At 40.8% G+C, this 16,950-nt stretch overlaps 1 protein-coding gene across 3 annotated transcripts in view; it reads left to right on the top strand.

Annotated features, from left to right (window-relative positions):
* Mid1 (midline 1) overlaps window positions 1-16,950 on the top strand; it is a 151,502-nt gene that overhangs the window by 114,106 nt on the left and 20,446 nt on the right. For all 3 annotated transcript variants that reach the window (XM_013032176.1, XM_013032174.1, XM_013032175.1), the window contains exons 6-9: window positions 416-543; window positions 4,856-4,999; window positions 12,990-13,151; window positions 14,849-15,056. In XM_013032176.1, coding sequence (XP_012887630.1) covers window positions 416-543; window positions 4,856-4,999; window positions 12,990-13,151; window positions 14,849-15,056 — 642 coding nt within the window. The remainder of the gene's footprint in view (window positions 1-415; window positions 544-4,855; window positions 5,000-12,989; window positions 13,152-14,848; window positions 15,057-16,950) is intronic.

Here is a 16,950-nt window from a genome sequence, read left to right as displayed (position 1 = left end):
CTTTGAAGTAGAGTAGTGGTGAGTCTGAAAGGAACAAACCATTTCCCAGACAGATGTGTGAAGAAATGCCTGGAGCTATGTGCTTCTCGCTGGGTTTGGATGTGATAGGGCTAGGCTCTTAAATGGGCAGCAACAGGAAATAGGAATATTCTTTCGCCTCTATAGGCATTTTTTCCCTCTAGTCAAAAGGAGGCGGGTAGAGGGGACCCTGTTGTTTTTCCCATCCCTTTGCTATAAGCTTGCATTCATTTGCTTGGCATTACTAGATTGTGCCACCGATTTTCTTCTGAAGGCCTTATGTGTAACAAGAACACTTTAAAAAGTGATATTTCTTTTCCTTTTATCCAGTCCTATGCAGCGGCGTTGGAAAGCACCTGGGCATCTCTAAGAAGTTGTTTTGTTGTTCTCTTTTCAGGGTCTCCATGGCAACTGCGTCCTCTCAGGTCCTCATTCCTGAAATCAACCTCAATGACACATTTGACACCTTTGCCTTAGATTTTTCCCGAGAGAAGAAATTGCTAGAATGTCTGGATTACCTTACAGGTATTGTCTTTTATGTTATCTTTAGCGTTGTGTTGACTCAGTGATATATTTTGCCTCCAGATCACTTTTATTCCCTAAAATCCAAAAGTATGTTCTTTTGATTTGCCATACTATATAATATTCGCATCAACAACTTCGGTGTGGGTTTTTGTTTTTGTGTGTGTGGGTTTTTTAAACTGAACTAACATATTGTGAACAAGAGAATATAAAGAATTTTAATCATTAAAAACAAAGTTGCTGCCAGGCGCCACTGGTTTAGGCCTGTAAATCTAACTGCTAAGGAGGCTGAGATCTGAGGATCACAGTTCAAAGCCAGCCTGGGAAGGAAAGTCCATGAGACTCTTATCTCCAATAAACTATCCTCTAAAAAGCCAGAAGTGGAGCTGTTGCTCAAGTGGTAGAGAGCAAACCTTGAGTAAAAGAAGCTCAGGGACAGCTCACAGGCCTAGAGTTTTTTGCCCCAGGACCAGCAAAAAAAGAAAAAGAAAAAAAAAAGGAAAAGAAAAAGTAAGACAAGTTTTCATAAAAAATTATTATCTTTTGTATTCTCCCATTCTAATGTGCTGTTCCTATTAAGGAGCAAATGAAACAATTGGAAAAACGTTGACAGTAAGGAATCAAACTTGGTATCAAATATTTATGATTATAGTGTCATTCTTCAATTTTTGGAGGAATGGGATTGGCCGCTTGAGCCATCTCCTACCCATGTGCATCTCTACTTTAGCTTTTAATTCTGAGATTTATTTAAACTAGTACCACCCAATGCAATATCCTACAATGACAGAAATTTTATATATCTACAATATCTGACATATTAACCACTTGGACTATAAATTTAATTGAAATTTAAAGAGTCCTATGGAGCTCATAGGTACTGTTTTTCATCATTGCATTCTGTTAAAATTTCTCTTTTCCCTAATATTATTTGGAATGAATTTGGTTGTAAGCAAAAGAAATGTAACTGGCCACAACCAATGCCATCAAGGACTATTTGCATCACGGAAACAAACCAGTGGCATGCTGTCAAGAGGTGAACAGTAGCTCAATGCTCACTTCCTACCATAGGCTCTTTTTCTTTTTCTGGCCAACCATCCTCATTGAGTTATCTTTATATTACCATGATTGTACCACGACTACTCAACCTCCCAAGTCCTAAACAAAAAGACCAGGGCCAGAGGGAGAATGATGGGAAAGATATTCTGCCAGCCAAGTTTGTTTTTCTTTATTTGAAACCCAGAAATTATGCTCAGAAGACCCACCTAGCAAACTTCCACATATATCTCCTATGCTCACTTCAGTAACAATTCAGTAACAATACAGAGCAGATTAGCACATCGTTCCTGGACCAGATCCATCTCACAAGGGCTTTTTCTAGGTCACAGAAGACTGGAAAAGTGACTATTTACCTGGACACATGGGCATGATGGCCCAAGTCAATGCCAAGGTTGTTCTACTCATTCTCTAAGAATTATTCAATAGTATTGAAAAATTGCTATCATTTTAAATTCTTTACATATGTGAGAGGAATTGCAAAAGTAGTCTTCACTGATTGTCATTTGCATACCATATATCATCCCGATGGCTGTTTATGCCAAACTAAAGGCCACGTGGAGTACCTGGTATTATGCCTTCTTATGTGTCAACCCTAAATACAAAGTCAGTCCTTTTCTAGACATAACAGCAATCCTGGCCATAACATAGGATGCTTGGCTGGTACTGCCATGTCCAAATAGTTTACCAGACATTTAGAAGCAGGAAACGAGGTGTTTGTAGAGTATTAGCCCACCAGTCCTCGTGTGGTGTTTGTCATGAAGGCAAGAAAATAGCAGTTCTGGTAGACATTTTGTGCGTATTGAAATTGGCAGTGTGCTGCTGTTCTCATTTGCAGTAAATTAGATATTGACTTTTCAGCACAAACCCATTGGGTTTACAATCAAAACAGGGTTAGCCTGCCTGGCTGTGAAAACAAGATTTTTTCCCCTCTATGACATGCCTCTAAGTGGTATGTCAAGTTAATAACCCATAGAGGTGACATTTCCTTCCTGATTGTCGCTACTGCCATGTGTCTCCCCGCTACTGGCCTCTTTCGAACTTAACATTTTCTTCATATTTAATCGTCTGTTGGACCAGAGGAAGGACCCAATCTTGCTATAATAGTTGATGGGGAAATAATTCGACAAACTATTTAAATTGGGAAAGAGTAAGTATTTCTTCGCCAATCCATGCAGGGTGATCCCACACAAACGGAGACCACACAGACAACAGTAAGCATATTTTACTACACAGCTGGGCCTCATTGGTATTGCTGATTCAGGCATATCCGAGTCACACCACATGATACTAATACTTCAGAGACAGATGTACAGATATTTTGGAAAGAATGCTCTAAGGGTTACATAGAGCCTCTCTTTGTTTCGTCCTTTTTCTGTGCTGAAGACAGAACTCAGCACTTGCCAGGCAAATGCTTTGGCATTGTTCTATGGCCCCAGCTGGCGCCCTGCTTTCTCAGTACACAGCTTGATCTTCCTGCAGTGACTGTTACATTGTAGGTACTCCAGATTATTTTGGATTTAAACAGCAAAGCAAACCTCATTCACTGAATTCACGAGACTTCACTGTTCATGATATTTGTCCTAGATATATTTTCAGTGAAAGAAATGACCAAAACAGCAAAGTTTTAAGTTCACCATTTCCATAGATTTTTCCTCTTTGAACTTGTGATTCATTAATTTGAGTCAAAATTTAGAGCCAAGGCCAGCAATAGTGTAAGGAGAAATTGCTCTGAATTTGTAAATGCAAACATGTTTCTTTTGCAAGTTCAGTTCTAGTAGACAGGAGAGTAGAAAGACGGACCCTGGATCCGTTTTCGAAACCAGAGGTCAGTGAACTTTGACTGCAAAGGGCCAGGTGGCAGATGTGTTAGGCTTTTTAGGCCATATGGTCACAACTACTCAACTTTGCTATTACGCAGAAAGGAGCTACAGACAATACGTAACTGAACGAGCCTGGCTGTGTTCCAATAAAACTTTATTTGCAAAAACAGGCAGTGGGCCAAACTTGGGCCTACAGCCATAGTTTGCCAACCTCTGCTCTAAAAATTATTGCCAACACAGAATTGATTGCTTAGTCTTTTTCTTGCTCACATACTCTTCTCATAAAACCAGTTACTGAAATCAATGCAGTAGAAGTCATTTTAAAAAATCATTGTTTTGGTAGGATTTAGGCTTCTCCACTACAAAATATGTCAAAGAAATAAAACAGCAGCCTTCTCTCTTGATAAAGTTAAGCACATGCCAAGGAGTCATGATTTCCTTAGAGAACAAAAACGTATTTCTTAGATGTGATTTATTTTTGTCGGTCATGGAGATTGAACTCAGGGTCTGGGCACTATCCCTGAGCTTTTTCACTCAAGGCTAGTGCTCTACCACTTTGAGCTACAGCTCTACTTCTAATTTTCTGGTGGTTTATTGGACATAAGAGCGTCATGGACTTTCCCACCTGGGCTGGCTTTGAAATGCAATCCTCAGATCTCAGCCTCCTGAGTAGCAGGATTACAGGTGTGAGCCACTGGCACCAAGCAGATATGATTATTAATCATGGTTTTACTTTGAAGTATCACCTATAAACTGAGATAGAAGAAATATTGCCATAATAATAACTTTTAATGGCATCAGAACATCTAATGAAAAAAAGTCAACTATCTGACTTGCTATATGATAAACAAATATTGGTACTGTTCCTGTTGGGTACCTAACTCTAGAAACAAATGGTGCCATATAGATCAGGAACTGGCAAACTTTAGGCCATAAACCAAATCCAGCAATCCACCTATTTTTGTAAATAAAGTTTTATTGAAATCTGGCTATACCCAGCTGTGTACAAATGGGCTACAGCTGCTCCCATGCCACAATGGCAGTGTTAAGCACTTGCAATAGCAACTGGCCCACAAAGCCTAAAGCATTTACCATCCAGCCCTTTCAGGCTTGCCATTCCATAAAGTGAACAAAATGTAAAAATTCATCTTCCTTACTTTCATGCACAAGAGACCATTATGTGCTTAATCTTCTAACCCTATCCTCACTGTGAACTGAAGTAAGTAAGGCCCTACTGGCTGGCTCTAGCCATAGTCCTTTTGAAAAGCAAAAGCCGTTACCAGCCAGCTAACTGTTTGTTAGATTGAGGTCATTTCTAGGATAGTAGTCCTCATGGGCTTTCCTATTTAGAGAAGCTTGGCTTCAACAATCAGATGTCTCAGAAATATTATCTCAGGGGTGTGTGCTGTTCTACTAATGAGCATTTTTGCTATTCATAGCTCCCAACCCTCCCACAATTAGAGAAGAGCTCTGCACAGCTTCATATGATACCATCACTGTCCACTGGACATCCGATGATGAATTCAGTGTGGTCTCCTATGAGCTCCAGTACACCATATTCACCGGACAGGCCAATGTCATTAGTGAGTATCTCATGGTCCATTTATTTCTCGATTTGGTAACTGTTTTCACATAGATAACATGTTTGAATTTAAACATCAAAGAAAGACAATGAAGAAAAAATATACAATATTTATTGCCTAGTCTTTCCTGCTTAAGAAAATGATAGCCCTCACATGTACTCAAGTAGTAAAAATAGCTGGTCAAATGTCAATACAAGTTAATGACCTTGGAAACCACACAGATGAGTCTCACAAGCCTATTATTAAAGGGAAGAAGCAGGAAACAAGAGTATATGCAGCGTGAATGCATTTACTGATGAATAACTTAAAGACCAAGCTACATTATTTTGCGTCAGGATGCATTCACAGGTCTTAAGTATAAATACCAATCCTGATGATGGCTACCTTATGGGAGGGAGAATAGGTGTCTTGGGTAAGACAAAACAGGACTAACCACAGTTTCCGGGTGATTGTTCTATCCTTTAGTGATTATATCATACATTTCACTTTTTGTACTTTGCTGGCTGTTATTTCACAATTTTCAGGAAAAGAAAGGACTTGATAATAATAGCCAAATCATAACTAAACTCACTGTCCCATTCAGAGGTAATCTGTGGCCCTTAAATCAAATGTGAGTAGCCCACCCCCCCTGGGAAAATTTCTAGACTTACCTGAAATATAGGGGGGCCCTTCTCTTGCTGAGGCTTGTTGCAAATTTAGCCTAGTGGATAATATAGGAAGCACTCCTTCCCACCCCACCCGCTACAGATCATAATTTAGAGCAAATGGCAAAGGACCAGAAGAAATGGCTTTGGGGGGGGGAGGAGCAAGTTTGAAATTTCTTTAGCAAAGAAAAATAGAATATTTCAAAGTATATCAGACTAGAATAGCAGCCACTTTTCAGCGAAGAGATGTTTTGAATAAATTCATATCAACTTACTGTGCTTTTGTTATATAAACCTATTCTCTCATGACTGTTCTATTCTCTGACAGTACAAGTAGTTCTCGGAAGCATGTGAGGCTTAAAATAGAAATTTTGTTTAAGATTAATGAAGAGTAATGCAAAAAGACACCAGCTTCTAAGTGACAAAAGTGTAAATGGCCTGTACCGCACAGTGCTTCCTCTTTCCTCCCTTGTAACCACTTTTCCCAACTTCCTATCCCCAACCCATTCACCTCTCTCATCCCAATTGATTTATCTTAGAAGCTTTCATTAATACAGTGACCTTACACACTAACCCACACACTCCTATTTGGAAGAGAGCTTAATATCATTTTGTCTTCATGGAAGGATTTATTTCTTCAGTGTTGTAAGATGAAAATGACGACTGTACTAGGTACATTGAGCTAGAAATTGAATCAAAGTTAAGCATCTAAAATTCAAAATGGTGAAGTCATGAACAGTGTTGATAAGTGAATCATATAATGAGAAAAAGAAAACATTTGAAGTCATTTCCTACTAAAAGGGTATCTCTTGGCCAATGTGTGAGCCATGCTATATTTCTCTGAAATCTGATCAAGTGATACCAGTTTTTCATTCCCTGTGAAATAAATTTCCTAAAACTTAGCAGCTTAAAAAAAACAACAACATTTACACCAGGGTGCCAGTGGCTCACACATGTAATCCTAGCTACTCAGGGGGCTGAGTTCTGAGGACTGTAGTTTAAAGCCAGGCTGGGCAGGAAAGTCCATGAGACTCTTAACTCCAACAAATTACCTAAAAGTCAGAAGTAGAACTGTGACTCAAGTGGTAGAGTGCTGTCCTTCAGCAAAAGAAGCTCAGGAACTGTGCCTAGGCCCTGAGTTCAATCCCTAAGCAACATGTGTGTGCATGCACACACACGCACCCACGTGCACGCACATGCACAAGACAGTACCATTTACAGTTTTGATTTTCATAGGTCAAGGATTGTGGGTACACTTGAACTGTTTCCTTTTCTTAAGGCTTCAAAGGGATAAATTCAAGGTATTGCCTAAGCTATATTTTCATCTAGATGCTCAACTAAGGAAGAGCCCAGCTTCTTGCCCTATCTGTTCCTTGGCAGAATTCCTTTTATTCTGGTTGTAGAATTCCTGACATCTACTTCAATACCACCAAGTAAAGGAGGAGGAGATGAAGTACCATTTCAAATTCCCGAACCTAAATGACACCAAGCTAAGGGGTGAAGCAGGTCTCTCACTCCCAAACCTGCCTAGAAGGGCTTCCCTTGAACAGGACAAACCCATTCATGAACTCAATGCCACCTGATTATGGACTCTTCACCCTCACCTTTGTCATATAATGCAATACAGTCACATAAGTGATCAAGGTGCCATATTCTATTAGTTATACAAAGCTATTATTCCCACAAAAAAACATAGACTTTACTCACCCACTATTGTATTTATCTATGTATATATGTATTTATTTATTTTGGTTATGGGACTTGAACTCAGGGCCTGAGCATTATCCCTGAGCTTTTTCACTCAAGGCTGGCACTCTACCACTTGAGCCACACCTCCACTTCCAGCTTTCTGGTGGTTAATTGGAGATAAAAAAAATCACATGGACTTTTCTGCTTGGGCTCGCTTCAAATTACCATCATCAGACCTCAGCCTCCTCAGTGGCTAGGATTATAGGCATGAGCTGCCAGTGCCCAGCACTATTGTATTTTCAAAATGAGGCTATTATTATTGTATGTCATCAAATAGAGGTCAGCTTTATAATTTGGCAAGATTATTTCATAGATTTCACCCCATCTCCATGTCAAAGGTTGTCACATTGAACTCTGTCCATCCTTCTTATCATTTGGAAGACTTAGCTTTTGCAGATGTTGTATCGAGACACAAGATAAACGATGTTGTATTGAAGCACAGTAAAACCCTATTGGAAATGAGAACGTATGTTGAAACCCTTCTTAGAGCTTCCTACGATACTAGGACATGTTTGACTGTCTCGAGGTCACAGTTTTTTCCCTTGTCATAATAACTTGTAATTAATTGCTGTTCAACTGGCCTTAGCAAAGGAGAATTAGATAATATCCATGATTTTTTCCAGTCATATAAAGGATCTTGCTACTGTACACATCCAAATGCAAAATTAATGACATTTATTTTTTATTTTTATTGAAAAAAGTAGAACTCCAGTTGTTAATGAATTGCTTATTAGCATATAGATATGTATTTAATTTTCTAACACTTTCTGTATTTCTAAAATTACTTTTTAAAAATTTTATTAGCGTACATTAGCTATACAAGGGGGATTTCGTTATGGCATTTCCACACACTGTACAAATGTGTTCCAGTCAATCTACTCCAATCTACTATTTCCCTTTATCACAATCAACCCTGAAAAACATTTCACAAGGTTTCATTGTTTTATTTTCATACTTGCTGACAATCTCTTTTACAACATCCATCATCTTGCATTTTCATTGGCCCCACTGTTTCTCTGGTACCCAATTCCTGAACAGAACTTTTTTCCCCTCCTCCTAAACCCCCTATGGATCAACAGCTTTTTGTATGTGTGTGCTGGTCCAAGGGCTTGAACTCAAAACCTAGGCACTGTCCCTGAACTACTTTTTTTTGGGGGGGGGGAAGGGGTCAGTAGTGGGACCTGAGCTCTGGGCCTGGACTCTGTCCCTCAGCTCTTCAGCTCAAAGATAGCACTCTACCACTTGAGCCACAGCACCACTCCAGCTTTTTCTGCTTATGTGGTGCTGAGGAATCGAACCCAGGGCCTCATGCATGCAAGGCAAGCGCTCTACCACTGAGCCACCTTCCCAGCCCCTCTATTGCAAATGAAAAACAAAAAAGAATACAGAATCAAAAGGCCTCAAATGAGGTGTTCTTAGGGGTTAATTATCATCTAATTTCTATTGGGTTTTTTGGTTTTGTTTTGCTTATTTTGTGCCAGTACTGGGGCTTAAACTCAGGCTTTGGGCACTGTTCTTTATAGTTTTTTGCTTAAAGCTAGAATTCTACCACTTGTGCCACACTTCCACTTCTGGCTTTTTGGTGGTTAATTGGAGATAAGAGTGTCTCATACACTTAAACCTGAGATCCTCAGATCTCCTGAGTAGTTAGGATTCCAGACATAAACCACCAGCACTGGGTTCCATTGTTGTTTTAGTGCTTCATGCTAAGCTAGGGTTGGTGAAGATTAAAATGCCTTCAACAAGTTTGGAACAAAGTTAAGTTTTGGTCAGGATAGTCCAGGTGTTTCATAAAAAAAAAGAAAAAGAATAAAAACTAGTCAGCAGTCCTAGCACAGTGGGGTGTCAAGGTAGACAAGTCTTCCGAGAGCAAACCTGGCACTCTGCTATATGCAAGCTATTAGGTGGGACTGGCCTAAGACCAATACTAATAAGGCAATAATGTGTTCCCAGTCCCCCAAAGGAACTTTCCAGGTCCCCCAAAAGAAATTTTCAACATTTTCTCTGTGGTTTTTAATCAGCCTCCCCATTGTCTTCCTAGCAATAGTAATGATGATGATGATGATGATGATGATGATGATGATGATAAGAAGAAGAAGAATATGAAAGTAACCCCAAATAGCAGTAATTGTTAGCATTCTTCAATATAAAGCAATGTAGTAAAATTTTTACTGGTCCATGAGCCTTTTGTCCTTTTACTATTCAAGGAGAATTCAAAATATTGCTATCTGAAATAAAGATAGAGTCTCATTTTTCTGTAGAAAACGTTTCTGAAGGGCTGGGAAGGTGACTGAGTGGTAGAGCGCTTGCCTTGCATGAATGAGGCCCTGGGTTCGATTCCTCAGCACCACATAAGCAAAAAGAAAAAAGCCGGAAGTGGCGCTGTGGCCCAAGTGGTAGAGCGCTAGCCTTGAGCTGAAGAGCTGAGGGACAGTGCCCAGGCCCAGAGTTCAGGCCCCATGACCGGACCCCCCCCCCAAAAAAAAAAGAAAGAAAGAAAAGAAAACGTTTTTGAAATGTGAAATCTCTGTCAATTTATGGTGTTGAGTCAGAGGCCACATTGTAGTTTGCAGCAATTTCTGACGTATACTTCATGCTATCACTGAAAGCATTCACCCAGCACACTAGACCCAGCTTCAGGTTGTACAGTACTGAAAGTTCATGGAACTGTTTTTACATTTGCTTTCTTTGACCACAGTAGTCATATTTTTGTAAACTATGTACTTAACTAAAAACAAGGTAAAAGGAATGAAGTTGATAAAACTATCCTTTCAATCTACTAAATGCTGTTATTGTTTTCATTGACCTATTACTGACTGCTGTTGACATAGATCTAGACATATAAGTGAGTTGTCCAAGACAATAAGAAAAGTAATTATTTTGCTTATTACTATTATATTATTATGTATCTTAGTAAATTGTAGGCATCAGGGATCCCAGAGTTCAAAATGACCCTTCCTAATATTTTCCCATTGCAATCTCCAGAAGTATGCAGTTTATTATAGCTAGAAAAGGTAAAGCAAGGAAAGGTCAAAGAAAATGTGTGTTGAGGATACTTATGTCACTGTGGTATTTGTGGCTGCTTCCTGCATCTTGCACAAGTAAGCTTATGGAGGATTAAGAGTTTCTAGAAAAGATGCTGGGCACTGGTAGCTTAAGTCCTAACTACTGAGAACACTGAGCTCTGGTGATCATGGTTTGAAGTCATACAGGACTGGAAAGTCCATGAGACGGTTAACTCCACTTAACCAGCTAAAAAAGTTAGAAGTGGAGGTGTGGCTCAAGTGGAAGAGCTTGAGGGGGGAAACACAAGCTGAGACATAGTACCCAAGCCCTGACTTTAAGCTCCAGTTCTCCCTCTCCCTCCCTCCCTCTCTCTCTCTCTCTCTCTCTCTCTCTCTCTCTCTCTCTCTCTCACACACACACACACACACACACACACACACACATGAGTTACAGGCAGTTGTAGAATACATGCTGCCTCCTGTTGCATTACAGGGCCTCCAAACACACACTTGCTCCAACTCTTCTGAGAGGCTTGATTTTCAAGCCTGGTATTCCTTTGGTAGAAATGTTCACAGGTGGCAGTGAAAAAAAAGTGACAGAAAATTAACAAGTGTGTGTGTGTGTGTGTGTGTGTGTGTGTGTGTGTGTGTGTGTGAAACCTGACTGGTACATGCCTGGAAATGCTATGAACTTGACACAGTCAGCTGTGGTGGATTTTCACAACCCATCAAATATGAAACGCTCTTCTTATCCATGTCAATAGGGGAGGAGCCTGTGACTCTCTTGCTATACAAATATTAATGATTCTGTGTGTGCATGCATTTGTGATTTTCTTTGTACTGAAAGAGTTTATTGGCTTCTGGAGGGGGGAGGGAAGAGGCGATCAAGAAATTGTTTCTTAAAAGTCTGAGAAGGTAGAAGTTGCCTCAGGATCAAAGAGACTGAGCCTTTGACTTGCAAATGAACCAAAAGGGAAGGAGAGGGGAGGTGAATTTGGAGCCTCTCAGGAAGTGAAGGGGTCCAGCCCTCTCCCAGGGACGAGTGAAGGAAATCCAACAGAGAAAGGAAACTTCTTGACAGCTCAGTCACCAGGGGTCTGGAAAAAGGTTCTATTGGAGTAGAGATTGATGGCTGGAGAGAGGAGAGAGTTGGGCTTGATACCAAAAAGATGTTTCTAGCATCAGCCAGCTGCAAAACAAGATGGGCTTCCTTTTAACTACATGTACTTCCAAGCACCATAAATCCTCAGCCTGCTCCTCAGCCCCCACATCCTGCAAGATGCAGCCAGAGAAACAGCCTCAGTTCAATCTGGAAGCAGACATCTTAGGATGCAGCTGCTCAGTCCCTGGGGAGACTTTCCCAAGCTGCCTGTGGGTGCTGCTATTCCTAAGCCGCTGTCATAGAGGATCACAAAGTAGCATGAGAGTTATTTTCGGAGCTGTACCATTGGAGGATGGTTGGGGTTGGTTGGTGCCTGCTGGGCTTGCTCCTGCCCTGCCCTGGCAGTTAGACTATGGTGTCTCTTTTGTTTGGATGAACAGTCTGTCCTAAAAGATGTCGTCTCTGTGGTAATGACAGAAATTCCATTGAGGGGTCTACAGAAACCCACAAAGCCTTGTAATACCTACTCTTGCAACCACCACATTCTTACTTTAGCTTCATCCTATTGGTCAAAGTATATCACAAGCCCAGATCCAAACAAGGATCTCTCTAGAGAGAGCAACTACAAAGTCATTTGGGTTTGGACACAGGACAAGCTGAAAAATTAGAGGCAAGAACACACTGTGCTACCTTGTGTTCATGAACTTGGATTTTAGTACATGACTCGGGCCTCTGCCATCTGTGAATCTCAGAATTGATAGGATCTAAAATTTGATGTTCAGCAAAATACAGATGGGAGTGAGGGTGGGGTGGGAGGAACCAGTGATTGCTTTCATTTCATTTTTACAGCAGCTAATAACATACCAAGTGTATATTCAGTGTTTTAGGTACAGCCAAGCCCAGCACTGGTGGTTCATGCCTGTAAACTTAATAACTCAGAAGGCTGAGATCTGAAGATCATGGTTTGAACCAGCCCTGACAGGAAAGTCCACTCCAATTAACCATCCAAAAACTGAAAGTAGAGCTATGGCTCAAGTGGTAAAGCACTAGCCTTGAGCTAAAAAGCCAAGGGACAGTGCTCAAGCCCTGAGTTCAAGCCCCAGTAGAGGCATACAAAAAAAAGAAACTCAGAAGGTAATTCGTCTATAATGAATCCTAATAGAGCTAAAGGAGAACTTGAGGCCTTGAATTTAAGCCCCAGTATAAAGCACACAAAAATGCAAATTAAAAAAGGTGTGGACAGAGGCACTTTTGCTATTCCTAGTAACACAAACCAAAATTTGCAATAGAAGAAGTTTAAGTCTTGTTCATCTAGAGCAAACAGTACAAGCATACAATTGACCTCTGTTAAGACAGAACACTGCATTCATGCGTTGTCCCTGATTTTTAAAAAAAGTGCAAATTGATGAATTTATCAAGTCTTATGATTCAGATAAACAAAAATTCTGCAAACATCGCCCATGCTTGCACTTGTCTGGTTGGCTTTGCAGGTCTGTGTAACTCGGCTGATAGCTGGATGATTGTGCCCAATATCAAGCAGAACCACTACACAGTACATGGTCTGCAGAGTGGCACCAAGTACATCTTCATGGTCAAGGCCATCAACCAGGCAGGCAGCCGCAGCAGCGAGCCTGGCAAGTTGAAGACAAACAGTAAGTGTGGTGAACTCAGCGGAGCTGTCATCTCCCATTTGCTCGCCTTTCGGCTGATTCTATCCCCTTCCTTTTCCTTGTTTCTGTCTTGGGCATTGCTGACAGCCTAAAAAAATTGAAAAAAAATTAAAGAGCCAGCATGCAATAGTGGAATTTGATTCAGCTGTCCCCGCATTCCAAAACCAGCTCTTCCTTCAAAGCTAGGAGGCTTTTAACCTTTGAGGACTTGAATCTTCTCAAAGAGTTCTTATGAGAAATGAGTATGTATATCTGAAGCCTGACATAGAATAGATGTTCTGTGAATGAGGAATAATATTATGTTCCATATCAACTCTTTACTTAATCATTCATTTTATTCCAGGTCTCTGTCTGGGTCTTTGAGTCTGAGTTGGGGGCAATTTTGCCCTTTCTCCAACCCCCGCATACCCAAAGGATATTTCCAATGTCTAGTGATGTTTTGGGGTGTCACAACTAGGGAAGGGCGACTAGCATTGAGCAGGTAGAGCTGAGGATGATGCTCTCTTCTTTCTTTATATCCTTTTGTGTCTAGAAATATTATGTGATGTAACGCTAAACAACAGACTACTCTAAACCAATTTTGACTTGTCTAAGAAGTAACAGCTACGACAGAATGGCCAGGGGTGACTCATAGTTAAATCTTCAAAACACAAATAGGAATAGTGAAATAGAAAGGACCTTACTCATTGTATATGTGAATACACTCAAGCATAAAAAAATCCTAGATATCACCATCATATTTTTTCTGGATTTTTGTGGGCTGGAAATTTTTACAATTTTGTGGTTCTTTTAGCTCCTCAGTGTAGTTGCTTTAATGTTTAAGAATCTCAGTATAGCTGGGTGCCGGTGGCTACTATAATCCTATAATCCTTGTGAGATTGAGATCTGAGGATCACAATTTAAAACCAGCCCAGGCAGAAAAGTCCATGAGACTTCTATCTCAAAGTAACTAGCAAAAAAAAAAGCCAGAAGTGGAGCTGTGGCTCAAGTGATAGAGCACTAGTCTTAAGCAAGAAATGCTTAGAACAACACCTGGGCCCTGAGTTCAAGCCCCAGAACAGGCAGACCAAAAAGTACCTTTGAATAGTGGAAGCATTTAAGAAATTCTACATGGTAAGATCAGAAATCTGGATTTGGCTGCTTTCTGGTCTGAAATCTATTGTGCACATGCATGTGTTTAGGCCTGATTAAATATGGTCATGGTGTAAAAGAAAGTCTTTGTTTTCTCCTCCTTTTCAGTATACTCTCTGGCCAATATTTACTTGTGCTGGAATCCACCCAGATAGCTCACCTCTCATGGCGTTGAGCCTTGCCTATGCTATTATTTACCAGTCAGCACAGCCCCTCTGACCTGCTGGCCCCTGTCTTACAACAGACTGGGGGCTCATGGAGACACCAAAATGCTCTTGCACATGTGTCCTGTGTCTAGCACTGTACCTAGAGTTGCAATTCCTTAACCATATATTTTGCATATGATGAAAACTGCAAGCAAATGGCTTCTTAAGTTGGTTATAAAGCTTATATTACTGTTAAAATAGAAGCTACTGCTTTGTGATAGAGGAGTAGGTTTTTTTTTTTCCTAGTCTTTTAAAACTGTCTCTGAAAATACACCCTTGGTCATGCATGTTCAGATAAACAGTGCTTCTCACTTCTTTTTTGCTTTGTGAACTTGTTTCCAGGCCAACCATTTAAACTGGATCCTAAATCTGCTCATCGGAAACTGAAGGTGTCCCACGATAACCTCACAGTAGAACGTGATGAGTCATCATCTAAAAAGAGCCACACGCCTGAACGCTTCACCAGCCAGGGGAGCTACGGAGTAGCTGGAAATGTGTTCATTGATAGTGGCCGGCATTACTGGGAAGTGGTCATAAGTGGAAGTACATGGTAGGCAACTTGTATCTATTGTCCTCTGGTTCTGAAAAGGCACATCTCACTCTGTACTTTGTCAGAGTATCAGTCCATAGCAGAATCCTGCACAAAAGCTGTAACAGTCAGCTGTGGCTACGTGACAAATACCCCAAAAGTCAGTTCCATCAAATAGTCATTTATTGTTGCTAACTAATATCCGTATCTATGGGTTTGTTGATCAAGGTTTCTCTTAACTGAGCTTGCTTTAGCCTGTTTTGTGCCTCTTTGTTCCCTTGAGTCATCTAGGTGTCCTCTCAAGGACCCCAAGAAGGCAAGTCCATTTGAAAACCTCTGTTTACATCCTATTAATTAAATTCGTATTGGCCAAAGTGCTATGACCAATCCCAAAGCCAGTGGTACAAGGAAGTACAGTTCTATTATGGAGGTAGGACGAAGGTGTAAACATTTGTCAATCATCTAATCTAACTCTTGGGTCAATAAGAAAAATACCAGAAGCCCATGCAATATTTTGCTCTTGGCGAGAATTAAAGACAAGCTCTACAGTTATAGTAATACCTGAGACTATGTGAACACTGCCTATTCATGCTTTAAGACACAGGTAGGTAGGCAACAGCCTAAGAGCAAGACCTGGTCTGAGGCCTGCTTTTTAAATCAAGTATTATGGGCATGTTCCTATTCCTTTTGCTTATGGCTATCTTTGGACCATGATGGCAGCTTAAGCAGTTCAGGCAGAATCATGTGATCCATAGTACCAAAACATAGTTAATTATATGCCAATTACTACTCCAAACATTATTTGTCTTTTTTAGTTTATTTTTAAGCTAGGTATAGTGATGTACTCCTGTAATCCCAGGTAGTTGGTAAGCAGTGGTGAGAGATTGCCGTTGGATGCCACCCCAGGTTAAAAGTAAGAAGTTAAAGAGGGCCCTCTCGTTTTTGGATTGGCCCTGGGGTTTGAAGGTTGTTGCACTCACTCAGCACCTGCTCTAGCACTTTAGCCACTCCCTCGGCTCAGCCTCTATGCCTACCTCCTCCCCCACCCGCAAAAAAAAAAAAAAACAAGCTAGGAGTGCTGGCACATACCTATAATTCCAGCAACAGAGAAAGCAGAGGTAAAAGGATTGCAGTCCTCACTAGGCCCCAGGCTAAAAGCACAGATACTACATGAAAAATAAAGGCTAAAGCAGAAAGGGTGAATGGGCTGCTCAAGTCATAGACCCTAACCCCACCCGCAAGCAAGCCTAAGGCCTGAGTTCAAACCCCAGTACTGCAATGTTGCCTTGTATATTTTGTAATTCAAGACACGGCCAATTCGCTCAAAGAGTAAAGGACTAGGACCAAGCAGTGACTGTAGACTGGAAATAATCTCAATATGTGCGGTGAACTCTATGAAGTGGAGCATCCCTAATCACAGCCCCAAACTGGGCTTTTTGCTGTCTCACAGATGCCTGCCTACTATTGATGTGAAGGGTACCTATTTTGTTTTTATTGAATGAGCCTTTATATGGCACAATCAGGTGCCAAGCAAGACACTGATCACAAAGTATTTTGTAGATACTAACTCATGAATTCATCACAACAGTCCTACACAAGTAGGTGCTGATATCTGACTTTGCAGATGAGGTAACTGGCTCTGTGCCCAAAGATCCCAAAACTCACAGATGGCAGAGTCAAGAATACTGCAATCAAGGATCAGGCTCTTAAGGAGCAGTCCACAAACACCATCTGTACAAAGACCAGAGAGTTAATTTCCCGATTTTATGGGCCAGACAATTTTTGTCCCAACTCAACTCAGCTGGTGTGTTGAGAAAGCGGATACAGACAGCACTTTCTCTCTCTCTCTCTCTCTCTCTCTCTCTCTCTCTCTCACACACACACACACACACACACACACACACACACACACACA

Source organism: Dipodomys ordii, unplaced genomic scaffold (assembly GCF_000151885.1).
Source record: "Dipodomys ordii isolate 6190 unplaced genomic scaffold, Dord_2.0 Scaffold150, whole genome shotgun sequence".
NCBI classification, from domain to species: domain Eukaryota; kingdom Metazoa; phylum Chordata; class Mammalia; order Rodentia; family Heteromyidae; genus Dipodomys; species Dipodomys ordii.
Note: the sequence above shows the minus strand (reverse complement) of the source record. Positions and strands in the feature narration are given on the sequence as shown.